This window comes from Papio anubis, chromosome 19 (assembly GCF_008728515.1).
Source record: "Papio anubis isolate 15944 chromosome 19, Panubis1.0, whole genome shotgun sequence".
NCBI lineage: Eukaryota > Metazoa > Chordata > Mammalia > Primates > Cercopithecidae > Papio > Papio anubis.
The window spans coordinates 34959435-34974454 of record NC_044994.1 but is presented as its reverse complement, the minus strand read 5'-3'; the positions used below and the strand labels follow the sequence as shown (position 1 = coordinate 34974454).

The following is a 15020-nucleotide window of genomic DNA, read 5'->3' as shown; positions in this document are numbered from 1 at the left end:
CTTAAGATCTCAGCTCTTCAGACGTACATGGTGGTGACCCATCATGGATTCTAGTCAATCTAGCCAGTACTTAGGCTGTTCATGACAGTGCTTCAGTGGACTGTAATTATAAAGCTATGCGCACACAATGAACAACTTTTGTGATATGTGTTTATACATTTCACTTTTTGACCTATTTCTTTATAAATATAGTTTATCTTCTCATAACTGTTACATTCCTGAGACTGTCATTAATGTACCTGAGTGTTTTATGTTTTCAAAAATATGTATGTTATTATAGCTTATTTTATTGCTTAAAGAGACCTATGAAGTATTCTGTCATATTTTTATATTTTTCTCCAAACAATTCCCTTAAAATATGAATAAATATATTTTTAATATTTTTAGGGTTTTTTTTCCAGAATTGTATTTCTGGAATTTTGATCTTCTAGTATTTCAGCATTCAAGATTATGGCATTTTGGATTGTGTCTTTTGGGATTATGATTGGCTCCTGGTTTAAAATTTTACATAGCAGGAACAATAGGAAAAATTTCATTGATTTTATCTTCCCAGAAATAGCAGTCTTAGTATAAATCAGACCTTTGTCACTAGACGTTCTCATAGTTTGTCGATGGGCATCAGAGGTACATTGGAATCCTCTCCGAGGGTCCATCAGATGAGGATGAAGAGTCATTAAGACTCTGAGACTCCTACAATTGCCTTGATCATAAAAGTTCTTTTTATTTCTGTGAAGAAATAATACGTATTTAAGCTCATTCTATCATATAAAACCTCTGGAAGACAAGTATTGCAGAGGTCATGGTCTTAGGATCATAAAGCCATTTTCAAGGGTATGTTGAGGGGTAAAAAAGGCAGACCAAGAGATGCCAGGTGCTGGGGAGGAAGAATATCTTCTTTTCCTCTTCCTCTTCATCCCCAAACAATAATTAAGTGAGGCAGAACCAAAGAACTGGAGACATTCAGCATCAGTGACTGTGACCTAGTCCTGTTGCTCATATCTATTTGGCAGAAGAAAGCCAGAGAATTAGGTCTCCAATGGATCCTTCTATTCTCTCAGGTTGAAAGAAAAAGATTAAATATTTCCAACATATGAGATACACCCTGAAGCATTTTCTGTAGATAATGACTTTGGGGAAGAGCAGTTATTTGGCTGTTCCTTCTGCACACTCCTGCCAGGGCTCCATGTCCCCTCATCAGAATATGAGTATTATTCCTTGTCAGGTACATCTCCATCTGCTTGTCCTTGATCTGAGAAGTCATTGTTTAAAATGGCATCTTCCAGTAGTGGTCCTCTGTACCTGCAAATCTCCAGGCAGGGTTCTGTGTTTCCACAGGACATACCCCAGCTTTCCCCTCCTCACTGGGTTTTCTATTCTTGGCAAGGCCTCCTACAGAGTAGTCCAGGAGCACAGACATTCTGACAAGCGTGCTGGTCACTGCAGAATCTGCCTGTGAACACCACAGAAAGTGTGTGATTGGCCACGTTGGGCAGACTTACCAGAGCAGTGACATTGGGAATCTCTGGGAGGTATCAGAGAGATGCTGATTGGTATCAACTACCCTATTACCTACCTAGTGGTAGTGGGGTAGTTGATACCAACCAGCATCCCTCTGATGCTAGGGAGATTCCATCTATATAAATAGAAGCTAGTGGGGTAGTTGATTTCTGGGGGAAAGATTTCAATTTCTGTGTAATCTCGAAGCTCCTATTTCTCAGAGACCTATTCTCAGACACTTAAGTAAACTGTACTGAATTATCAATATTGCAGGATGAGAAAAAATGCATGACCTGCCTTATAATTCCTATGAATGTTTAGGGCTTATGTCCTTGTGGCATCCTGTCTTCAGCTTTTACTTCTATGATAGGAAAGGGTGTTCTTTACCCTAAGTCATCCCACAAACGCAGTTCAGCCAGTTTTACAAGCCTTTTTCACAGCCAGCAAACATTTCGACAAAATTTTACATTTCATTGAATGTTTAGGCTCAAAGGAAGGGTTACATCAGATCTCATTTAACTTCCTTTCTCTTTTCCTGGCAGAGCTCTCCTCGTCTTCCTCCTTCCAAACTCTGTTTTCAATCCATGACTTGAAGAACTGACCTTAGGTTAACATCAGTTCCTCTGAGTGTTCTCTGACATCTCCCTAAATAAGCATCCTTCAAAATACTTCTAATGTAGCACTCATTAAAACATAGTGAAATTGCTTTTGTATGTGTTCCCACAAGATTATAAATTCAATATGGGTGGAAACCACCTGCCCTTTCAACTGTGTAGACTGTATTGCCCTCTGAGTGTGCAGCACCTATTACATACTCAAATTATTTGTATCAATGCTGATTCATCCATGATTTAACATTTTGGTCAAGAAAAAGTGTCCAGCACAGTACGTTGCTAGATACTTCTGTTCTGTACACACACACACACATATGTACCTACAATTGAGATGATTTATTTAAGTAATCCTTTGAGAAAGATCTTATAAATAGATTCTATGAGACTTTGTACTATTTATTGCCTTTAAAAAATTTGGGTCAGTGATTAATATCTTGGAGGTGTATAATAGCTTGGAGTTATAGAAAAATAGCTGCATTATAATACCAATTACATATTTCAGATTATGAGGCAAACCATGTAAGTAGTATTCAATCATCTTAAGATATGTGAAAGTCATTTAATGAAAATTTACCATTACATTTCTGGTATTTTTTCTTAGTTATATATTTTGGTGGTCTTATATTATCCCAGCTTTATATTTGCAACTAAAGTATTTTAAAATTATTTAAATGAATATGTTTATTTTGAAAAAAATATATTAGTTGCTTTGGGAAAATTATCCAGAACACCTTATACTTTTTAATTAATCAAAAACTTTATATTTCTGGTTTTTATTGCAAACATATCTTGCCAAAATGTTTATGATTTGCTTGGGAAAAACATTTTCACATGGGTAAATATAAATAGCACAAATAATTTTGTTTTAATTTAGTTTCATGGCTAATTTGAAGCAGTGCTAAATAAAACTCATAACATAATATTCCTTGAGTTTGAATTTTGCTTTCTTTTTTCAAAAGCACTATCTTATGTGCTACTTTTATTGATCCTGATAGAACTCCCATGCATTGACTAATGTTTACTATTATTGCCATCTTAAAAATAAGGTTTCATGGCTTACCAATAACAGATATTTAGTGATAGATTTGAGGCTTTAATACAGGACTTTAGTGGTTTCTTCTTATGCAATTCTGCTGAAGAGGGACAGTGGAGAAGATATATCCTGAGAAGAAATGATCTCAAATTAAACATTAGTACTTTGAGATAAATTTTAAGGTAGTAGTGCCTCCAAGAATGCAGTCCCAGTGTGCTTTTCTGCGCAAATAATATAGCAGGCAGCTGCTACCATTTCTGCCTGATAAAGCTTTGTATACATTTGGCCTCATGCTTGGGAAGATAAATGAGTTCACTTCAGGATTGGGTATATAGGAAGATGATTGAAATTCAGGGAAGTGTTTATATGCATTCAAGAGAGTATTTCTGACAGTGTATTTCTGCATGGGTGGTCTCAAAGGGAGTGAATGAATGGAAACAGAAAGATTGTTTATGGGGAGGAAATGAAAAGGATTAGTTTCTATGGAGGCCAGGCAGGTGACCTAGATTCCCCACAATGAAATGTGTACTCTGATAGACACTTTTTAAAAGAGAGAAAAAAAAACCTTGGATAAAAGGCCTGTCTTTAGTTTCGAGCCAATTCTCATCAAGTCCCTTTGAAGGGGTTTTCTGATCCCAAGAGAAGCTTTTATTTGATATACGTTTCATGTGCTGGGTTTATCTAGAGCTCAAATAATCACACAGAGGAGTTCTCGCCTAGATTACTCAGCGTGCCCCTGGCCTCAGCAGGCTCTTCTTTGGGGCTTTGAGTTTAAATAAACAAACACAAAATCTGAAAGATTCACTTATAATCCTTGGGTCACAGAGTCCTTTTCAGAGTAACTATTCTTATTTCCCTGTGAAATTGAAAAACAACCCCATGCATCTTCAAATAAATTGCAAGTGATTCCACAAGGTTTCTCTTTTGTGAGAGGAAGATCAGTGAATGTACAAAGAGCAATGGAATAGAAAATAGAAAAATTGTGTGGTTGGCCATATGCTGAATACATTTAGAATGGCTGAGAGTTGCTAAAATCATACTAGATGGAGCACCCTGCAAGTCATACTTTCCACAACTTCTGCCTTCTGGAGCACAGAAGGAATGAATTTCCTTGAAGTGGGATTTATGCTCTTATACATTTTGTGATTTTAACATCTCATTGTATATGTGTGTTTATCTGTATGTCTCCCACCATGATTTTACAAACCCCTTGAGAGTAGAGACCATGATTGTAAGTGCCCATGTGTGTTTTTGTGTGTCTTCATATCTCCCACAGCTAGCAATAATCTGATTTGTGAGAGTTACTCAGCATTATGCATTGGAAAAATGCCTCCTGTGGTTGATCATTACTACTTTCTACAACAACAGTTTCTGAAAATAATTCATTTGTTTACTTGTGGCTCACAATCAATAGTATGAATAATTATTGAGTTGTGCCAAAATCAGATGATGTTCTAAAATCTTTTAGCAGTGATTCAGTTTGCTCTTTGCTTATAATATAAATGCTACATAAAACAAAATGTAGATTGCAGCCAGACTCTAGGAGTTTGTGACTTCCACTTTCGGGAGGTCCGGCTGTGTTTTACAGATAATGTAAAAACTGTGTTTTACAGAAGTATAGATATTTAACCGGCTATGTATAATAAGATTGGCATGAATAAGACCATCAATGAATACAATGAAACAAGAGCCTTAGAGCTTTATCCAGAGCTTCAGGCCCAGATAACTGTTTCTTTATTGTCTTCACTTGAATGAGCCACAGGCAAGGCAAAGTCTACATTTCTAAAATTAAACATGAGGTTATCCTTCTGCCTCCTCTTTCAGGAAATGTCATGCCCATCTGCCCAACTTCAAATGCAAGAAATCTGAGAGCTTCTCTACTACCTTCCTCCTTCTTGTTTTCTCATCTGATTAGTCACTAAATGCTATAGTTTCTACTTTCTAAACATCTTGCAAATCTGCCAACTTTCCTCCAACCCTAATGCCATTATCTTACACATTATTTCTCACCTGGATTACTACATATCTACTTAATCTTCTTTCTGTGCCTCTAGTCTTCTGCCTTGCAATTCACTCACCACACTTAAGACAGAGTGAGCATTTTAAAATGCACATTTGAAGATGGCATTATAATGAACGCCACATTTCTTAATAAAACTGAACATATTTATCCTTTATTATTTTTTTTAAATACAAGATACTCTTGTATTTATTATACACAAAATATAAGGTGACTTCCTCCCCTTATATCATTTAATCCTTCAAACAACTCCATGACCCAAATACAAATAATTGTACCTTTACAAATGAGACATCTACATTTTAGAGATGTCAAGTGATTTTCCTAAAATCTGACAGCTAGTAATTCTGGAACCAGGGTTTAAACCCAGGCAGTCTGACTTCAGATACCTAATTCAAATACATGACTCTTTTAAATATATTCATAAGTTAATCTGATTTATCTCTTACATTTTGTCAACATTTCTTCTCTAAACTCTAGGATTTAGCCACACTGAAATTAAGTTTTTATTGTTGTTGTTCAACAATACTCTTTTCAACATTTGGGATTCTGATCTGCTTTTTTTTTCTCTCTGTCTCTCTTGCTTCACTTTCTCTTAACTCCTCCTATTCAATTTAAGTGCTCCTTTATCTTTCAAGTATAAGTAGGAAGTAATATTCAAAGGATAAAAAGTGTCTTTTACAATCACAATGGGATAAAACTAGAAATCAACAATTGAAAGAAAACTGAAAGATTTACAATATGTGGAAATTAAGCAACCAATTCTCAAACTGCGAATGAGTTCAAGAAGAAATCTCAAGGGAAATTAGAAAATATTCAGAACTGCATGAAAATGAAAACAGCATTCTAAAACTGATAGGATGTAGCAAAAGCAGTGCTAAAATGGAAATGTCTAACTGTAGATGCTTACGTTAAAATAGAAGACAGATCTTGAATTGGGGTACATGATGTCAGCAAGATGGCAGAATAGGAGATCTCCCGCTCATATTCCCCCATAGCAACAATAATTTGACAGCCATTCACAAATGACTTTGTGGGAACATGGTGGGAGCTTGGGGATCTAGGTAGGAAGTTGTGAAACTCTAGTGGAGCCCCAGACCAAGGATGAAGATTTTGAGAAGGCAGGCCAAAATCCAGGTGGCAGGCTCACTTACTCTCTTCCCAATTATAGACCCAAAGACAGCCTCATCTCCCTGTGGACTCAGCTATATTTAAATTTGGCCTTAACCTTGCCATCATCACTATCTGCTCAGGGTCCTCTCTGTCTTGAGTAACAGGCCCACTGACCTTGGTCCTGGCTGTGTACTATAAAGCAGCCCATGACCTGGATCCCACACTCTCAGCTATGGTTTGTTCATCCATATGCAAAACTCCTCAACAACATCCTAGCAAACTAAATCCAGCAGCACATCAAAAAGCGGATCCATCATGATCAAGTAGGCTTCGTCCCTGGGATGTAAGTTTGGCTCAACGTATACAAATCAATAAGTGTGATTCATTGTATAAATAGAACTAAAAACAAAACCCACATGGTTATTTATCTCAATAGATGTGGAAAAGACTTTTGATAAAATTCTACATCCCTTTATGTCATCATCACTAATCAGTAGAGGAATGCAAACAAAAAACCCAATGAGATACCATCTCACACCAGTCAGAATGGCCATTACTTAAAAGTCAAAAAAAAAAAAAAAAAAATAGCAGATGCCAGTGAGGTTGCAGATAAGAGGGAATGCTTATACACCGCTGCTGAAAGTGAAAATTAGTCCAGCCATTGTGGAAAGTGGTGTGCTAATTTCTCAAATAACTAAAAACAGAATTACCGTTTAACCCAGCATTAACTCTGTAGATTCCTTTGGTGGGTATGAACATTTTAACAGTCTTTCAGTCCATAAATATCAAACGTCTTTCAACATTTTGTGCCTTCTTTAATTTCTCTCAGCAACATTTTACCATTTTCAATGTAGAAGTTTTCACATCCTTTGTTAATTCTAAGTATTTAATTAATTTTGATGCCATTATAAGTGAAATTGATTTCTTAATTGTCTTTTCATATTATTATTAGTCGATAGAAACATATCTTATTTTTGCTTGTTGACTTTATATTCTACAACTTTGCTGAATTCATTTAGGGTTTGCATGTATGTAATCTTTAGGGTTCTACATATAAGATCATGTTGTCTGTGAACAGAGATAATTTTACTCCTTTTCCAATTGGGATGATTTTACTTTTTCTTCTTGCCTAATTGCTCTGGCTATGACTTCTAGGACTATGTTAAACAAAGGAGGTGAGAGCAGGGAATCTTATCTTACTCCTGATCTTCTAATAAAAGCATCCAGGCCTTTACCATTAAGATGATAGGATGCTGTTTTGCCCTGCATTGTTAGGAAACAACTAGTAACATTTGTTCCATGTTTTTCTCTAGGTAACACCACTAGGGCACCGCAGATCATAAAATTTTCCTGATGAAAGAGAAATCTACTTGGTTTCACCATAAGCAGAAACACTTTCTCCTATAATTTCCCGATTTACATAATTTTCAATCTGTATATGTTATTTGAGTAATATTTCTGATTATCTTACTTAGTAACTTAGAAATTTTTCTATATGAAATCTAAAAATTAGTAATGCCTTTCCTGTCACATTTAAATGTAAATGTTGTCTTGTGTTTTTCAGAAGATGCTTACAAGACCCAGGTCAGGATTGACAATGAGCCAGCTTATTTGGACATCTTGGACACTGCTGGCCAGGTAGGTGATGTTCTTAAACCTCTCTGATCTCTGAGTTTATTTTATGCTTTAGCTTCAAATATATTTACCACAAAGGAGAAGATGATTTTATTCAAGCAGAAGAAGAATAAATTTGTGGTAGCAGTCAGGAATTAAATTTAAAAATAATCAACATTAAATGTGACCCATTACTCATTACCAACCAGAATATTTCCAAATTCCCTCAATTTTCTAAAAATAAAAGAGTCCATGTAGGTGTTATATTGCCAATGAAATTATAAAATTTAAAAATACTTTATTATTTTTCCTCAGGTTTACACAAAACTCTGACACAGATCCTGATGTGATAATAATTTGTATTAGAGATTTTTAGTGAATATAAAGGAAGATCTGCTTAGCAGATGTGCTCATGGAACTAAGGCTAAGGAGCCTGATGGAATAAGGGACATAACCAAGATTTAGTATGGTCTAATACGTTAGTTTGCAAACCTGTAGGGAAGAATAAAATGAAGGAGGAGGAGGAGAAAGGGAAATAATTTTTTGTGACATAAAAATAGAACTAAAATACAACATCACAATTAGAAGTAAGTTGTGAGGAAAGGTGTAAGATTTAAAACATCTCCAAGTCCTAGATGTATTTTGAAGAAGCATGGATATTTTATTTAACTTCATACTTTCAAAATGATTGTGTTAAAAATATGAACTCATATATTAAGTGCTAGACATAAACCATATAATTTGATACAAGCACAGGAAAAAGAGAAGAAAAAATAAAAAGTTGTTAATACAATATAAGACAAAAAAGAAAGAATAAAAAGGTAACAAGGAAGTATAATAGATACATGTCAAAACATCAGAAATCAAAATTAAAAAATCTCTCCTAAAATAGGCAAATATCGTCAGTATCATATTGAACAAAAGAATAAAACTAACCTATATTTGAGTTAAAGGAGATGTAAGTGTACAGAAAGATGAAAAATCAAATAAGGAATTAAAAAGGTAGGCAAAAGTAGCCAAAGTCAAAGCAAGTATAAATGCATTAATATAAGGCAAATAGATGTTATGCAAAAATATTATTAAAGTGTAGAAGTGTCAGTTTGTAAAAAAATCTTCACAATATTCTAAAATTCTAATCTGTAATATTTAAGGCAAATGAAGAGAACTGTAAATCATTTACAAATAGAAAATTTTATATAGTAGAAAGTTTTAATGCACTTCTGTTGGGGTTAGATTAAAAAGCTGTGTAGTTGTAGATTTGTAAACACATTTAACTTAAACAGAATACTGCAGTCATTACAAAAGTAAACATTGTTTCACATACACATCCTGTTTATAACTTTTTATTGATTTCAGATCAAACTGTAAATAATGTAGTCTGTAAAACATTGATTATTTGATATATATATAGAATTTTTGGTTGTGGCTTAGAATGTGGTAAATTTTTATAAAATATTTAAGCAAGTCATTACCTCTTATGGGGGAAAGGGCAAAAGTTAAGAAAAGGGGGAAATACAAAGTAGATTTTATCTATACATGTAATGATTCATGCTCTATTAGAGTTCTGATTAAATATAGGAAATTATTAAGTTGAAGACCTACATCATGTATACACAAATCTTCATTATATTATTTCCCTTTGTACTTAAAGATTTTCATTATTTTAAAACATTGTATTTTTTCATCACTTTATGTTACTAGTTTTAAAATATCTGCATAATTGGAATATTGATAGTGTATAAGCAACTAGAAATAGGTGATATCTTTCTATATTTATGAGTTATTTGAAGATTATTTGAAATCTATGTATTAACAGATGAATTTGCTTCTAGAAACATTTGGACAATGGACTTATGGGGTTAGCACTGTTGAAGCTACTGGGAATATATAGAATGGAAAAATTATTTCAATTATTTGAAAGGGCTGTCTTATCTAAGAGGAAGTGTACTTGTTTTTAAGTGGAAACTAGAGATCTAATTGGAAGAACACTGAGTAGGTTAAATTTTACTCATGATAATAGAGGGTTTGTAGCAACTAAAATGCTCAAATAAAAAAAATGGCTGCTCTGGGAAATAGCAAAATTGTGTTATTGGAAACATTCAACTAGAATTATGCTTTAGTAGAAAGTGAAATTTTCATTTATTGAGTATTCATTCAGTCTACAGTATTTATGTAGACTTACTAGTCCCGAGTGCGGTGGCAATATAATGATGAATAGCCAATATATTTCTCCTTTCTATTGATGTAGACTTGGTTACGTCACTGTTTAGTCCAATGGAATGCAGGCAGATGAGACAATCTGCTAGTTGTGGTCCAAGGCCTTTAGAAGCATTAAGTGTACTTGTGCTACTTCTCAAGAAAAGGGAATACTGCAGATAGCCCTTGGTCCTCAGTGATTGAGAAAACCTGTGAAAAGAACTAAACCCAACCCAAAGAAAGAAAGAAAGCCCAGTCTACCTACCCATGGAACAGATCTGCTACAGACACCACACAGATTTGTGAACTAGAAAAATCATGAACACTAGTTGCTTTAAGACACTAAGTTTGCGGTGGTTTGTCTTGTAGCATTATTGTGGCAATAGCTGAGCAATACAGAATATTAATAGAACATTTTTAGTTACATATGGCTGGAGATGGAGAATCTTACCTCATCGTGAGTGAAGTGTGTAAGCAATGAGAGATAAATCTGAAATTCTATGCTCTAGTAATACTGAGAAACTGGCAAACATACAATTAAAAAGATAAAGCTATTAAATGTTCATATCAATAAAATTTTTTAAAAGCTAATTTCAACTGCAGCCAAACATAGTCAGGAGTACATCAGGCTAAACAGACGGTGATATGTTGTTTTTCAAACCATTATTAAATCCTTCCATTCAAGGGGTGGTCTATACAGTTGATTTAACATAATTTATATTCTCTGTAGGGAACAGGAGAGAATACTGTTGAAATACTTTTAATTATATCACCTTGTTTTCTTTTGGTACTATTAATTTTCAATGTATGTTGAAATTTACTATCTTTACAACAAATCCAGGAAGTAGATTGAAAAGCTATTATTAATGTCATCACCTAGAATTTGAGTAAAATGTTATACAAAGAAGTAAAGTGGGTGTTTTCTTGGTGGCATTATTGGAGGCCAAGTCCCAATGTGTTTCATGTTTGTGCTTTTAGGAGAGAACAAGTGATATATTTTTCTTGCCCATCGCAAGTTTCATGGCTGACACCCTATAACAAAAGACAGAGACATTAACAATAGATAAGCATAATTATTTATTTAACCAGAGCTTTACATAATGTGAGAGCTTTCCAAAAGGAAGACTCAAAGACCCAGGAAAAAATGTGTATTTTTATGTTCAGGTTTGATTAAGAATGAACAGACGTGTCAAGTGTGATTGAATAAAAATGAATATAACCTAATATTAACCATTGGTAATGGTAATAAACCAAACCATTACCACATCATAAAGGATCAAAAATTCCTTTTGGCATTTTTGTGCAATATGCCTTTGCTCTGGGTATAGGACTGGATACCTGTCCCATGAGGGTCTTCAAAAGAGCAGGGGTGATAGAAGTTCAGACAGACCTTTCTGCTTTTGAGGTTTTCCGCATTTCCAAGGTACTATATTTTGGGGTAGCGTGTCCTGCAGTTCATCACACTATACACATAATCTTGCAGTGCCACAATAATCCCATGGCATCACCAGATCTCAGATTATAAAGAAGTTGTACCCCAAGCATCTTTCCATCATTTAATTGTTTTAATACTTAACTCTTCCGCTACATGCTCATTAAGCCTATGATTGATGTCTTTCATTTGTTAAGAATTCTGTTTTAGGAAACAAACAAGCACAGCTTTGGAAAACTTAACTTATTACAAAGAGTTTTTCTTGCAATGAGCTGAGAATGTCTTTATAGTTTCCATCTATTGATTCCAGATCTATCTCCTGAAAAAAAAAAATTACTCATTACATACATGGAAAATGCAAGGCTCATAAAGGTAATGTGATTTATCTAAGATAGTACAGCAAATTCTTAAGTCAGCTGTGTCTACAATCCATTTACATTTCTACTCAAGCTCTTTCTTATTTCACTTTTTTATGGACTTAGTGTGTACCAAGAACTGCAATAGGTCAAGAAAATACAGAATGAAATAAAATTGAGGCTCTGTCTTCAAAATGCTTGAGGTTTGGGGAAGTGAAGATACACTAAATTAAAAATTGCAGCAAATTATGATAAGTACTATGGTAGAAGTGCACAAATTTTGATACTGGATTATCTTTGATATCTAAGGATCTAAATAAAAAGTTAAAGATAAGGTATTTTAAAGATAATTACAAGTTTAGGTGAAACTCTAGTAAAATATATGTAGTAAGTTTAATTATAAATGTATTGATTAATTCTCATTCTTATTAGAAGCAATAAAAGTAATTCTCCAAATACCTTCTTTTTTTGTTGTTGTTGTTACTTTATTTATTTATCTTTTTTGGCATGCTAACATATCCAGTCAATTCCATGACCTAGGTCTTGCCCCATACCTGGCTTTGGACTGGATTAAGTCATTCTGGAATAATGGGAAAGAGTTGTAGTTTGGTATTAGGTTTAGTCCCTAACCAACTCTGCAGTCAAAGCAAGTCCTGTAGCCAATCTCGACCTAGTTTACTCATCTGGGAAATGAAGAAATTAGACTTGATCTCTAAAGTGTCTTCCAGATATAAAGTCCTGTGATTTCTGAATTACTACTAGCCTAATTTTTATATAATTCTTCTCTGAAAGCTTAAATTGCATTTTAGCCACAAAAAAATTTGTTTTTTCCTTTCTTCCCCAGTTTGTGGCTTATCTTTAAAGAGAATACTTTAGGACATGACCCCTTCTTTAAGGAATCCTATTATTCTACAAATGATTGTGGATATTTTAAGGTCCAAAAGAACAAAACTTGGGCTAGAATTGTTCCCAAACTGGAAATAAAGTTCCAAATCAAGAGCTTCTATTAGAATGACGTTTAGGACATTTCCTCACTACTTATATTCTAGAATCAATACATGTGTCCAATCTCTCCAGTCTGCTTTTACTACATTTTGATAGTTTTGATTATTTGATAGATGCTAACTAACTTACTAAGAGTCAATGCAAGCTATGTAGCATCAAAATGAAAAGGTATGAGAAGGTAGGCTTTAAGAACATTCCCAATTTTCAAATTTATGTATTATCCTTAGGATGTGACACTGAAAAAGTGGAGAGATTTTTACCCTCCTTTTACTACCTCCTCCAATGTACTTCTCCTCACTGCTGCCTACCCAACACTAGACTCTAATACAGGTATGCTGTAACTATAATCTTAAAATGTGTATTCCATTCACATACCTCTTAAATCACTCCATACTGGTATTACGTAGTCCATCTAGAAGTAAGGCACATTTTTAAAAACTCTAGAAATAAGGTTTAACCTGAAGGACTTACCATATAGTCAGAAATATATGATGAAAAGGTAAAAGAAAACTTGAAAAAGAACATTTAAAAATATAGCCAGATATTTAAGTACAAACTGATTTCATAAGCATTTGTCATTAGGATAATCAACAAATGCCAATCTAGCTTTAACTATGAGAAGACTATACTCACATCTCAAATTGATAGAGCTAGGCATATCCTTTGATCTTGGGGAAAATGGGCCAAGTTCATTGTGATCCATTGTTTTGGCTCTGAGATGCTTGAAAACAATTCACTATTAACATTACTAGAAATAGGATTACCATGAATCCTGATTTTCCCAGGACATTCCAAGTTAGTATCTCCTGTTGTATAGCAATGAATGCTTGTTAATTCTTTTGGTGGCATTGCATTTCATTCAAAAGTGTTCCAGTTTGAATTAATTTATATAGTCATCCAAACCACAAACTAGTAGCTCTCCTCCAGTACAGTGGCTCTGTACAATACATGGCTATAAAACCAATTGTGATTAAACATGCAAACTGGAAAAGTCAGTCACTATACTGAACAAGACCAGAAAATAGAAACCCAATAAAAATGATTTTAAAACCCCAGGAAATGTCCAAAAAATCCATAAAATAAAATTCATATATTGTTTATAAACTCTTTCACAACAAGGGAGTCTATCATGTTCTCATTCTGAGTCCATTTGATATTAGTGTCAGATATAACATGCTGATTACCTAGTTTTATTTTGTTTATAATTTTTAGAGCTAAAACTGGGTTTCTAGAAGCAAATATTTTAATAGTAAAATAAACTGACAACCTACAGAAAAAGATGAAATTATTTTAAAATGTAAGATAAAACTTAAAAATTATTTTATAAATATGTAAATCTGGGACAATTTGCTCTAAAGTCAAGCAGCCAGGTATAATAATAATATTAATAAATAACATGATTACACTCTCAATATATTACAAATTATGATTTGGATTTTTTTGCTAAAGAAGGCACAAAGTATGAAATTTTAGAAAAAACTTTTACAAGATGATCATTTCTACAGTATGGTTTAAGGGTAAATATCTCTATTGATTCAGGGAAAAAAAAATTACCTAGACCATCAACTCTGGAAGATTTACAAAAGATTTATAGAATCCAATTACAAAGTTCTTAGTATTTCCCTGTATTTAAGAGGCAACTATGTTTCCTCTTATATGTTGTCATATATATGTATATATACACATATGTATGTATATATACGTATACATATACTATGTATATATGTATATACATAGACATATATACATGTATACTTATATATGTGTACATATGTCTATATATGTATATATATTTCTGTATGTGTCTATCTCACATTCTCAACATGATTAATTGAACATCCACAGATTTATAATGCTGATTGATTATTTCATTTTGATACAAAAGAAATAAAATCACGATAGTCCCTGACTTTGGAGAACTTACACTTTGATTTTTGTACATATTAAGAAAGAATTTAGACTTAAAACTGAAGAAAGAAATGTCAAATTTCATTACTACATATTTTATCATATCACCTCTTTAACTTTCACAAATAGTGAATGTTTTTACCAAAATATGCTTTAAGCACCTAATTGCTCATCAGTGTGATATGTAGAACATTTAGATTTAGATTTATCATTTATATTTTTAGCTAAAACT

The 15020-nt window shown here is 33.5% G+C and overlaps 1 protein-coding gene across 5 annotated transcripts in view; it reads left to right on the top strand.

Annotated features, from left to right (window-relative positions):
- The window catches only part of RIT2 (Ras like without CAAX 2), a 376034-nt gene that overhangs the window by 133084 nt on the left and 227930 nt on the right, over positions 1-15020 (top strand). For all 5 annotated transcript variants that reach the window (XM_003914331.5, XM_009192645.4, XM_017951678.3 and 2 more), the window contains one exon: positions 7842-7915. In XM_003914331.5, coding sequence (XP_003914380.1) covers positions 7842-7915 — 74 coding nt within the window. The remainder of the gene's footprint in view (positions 1-7841; positions 7916-15020) is intronic.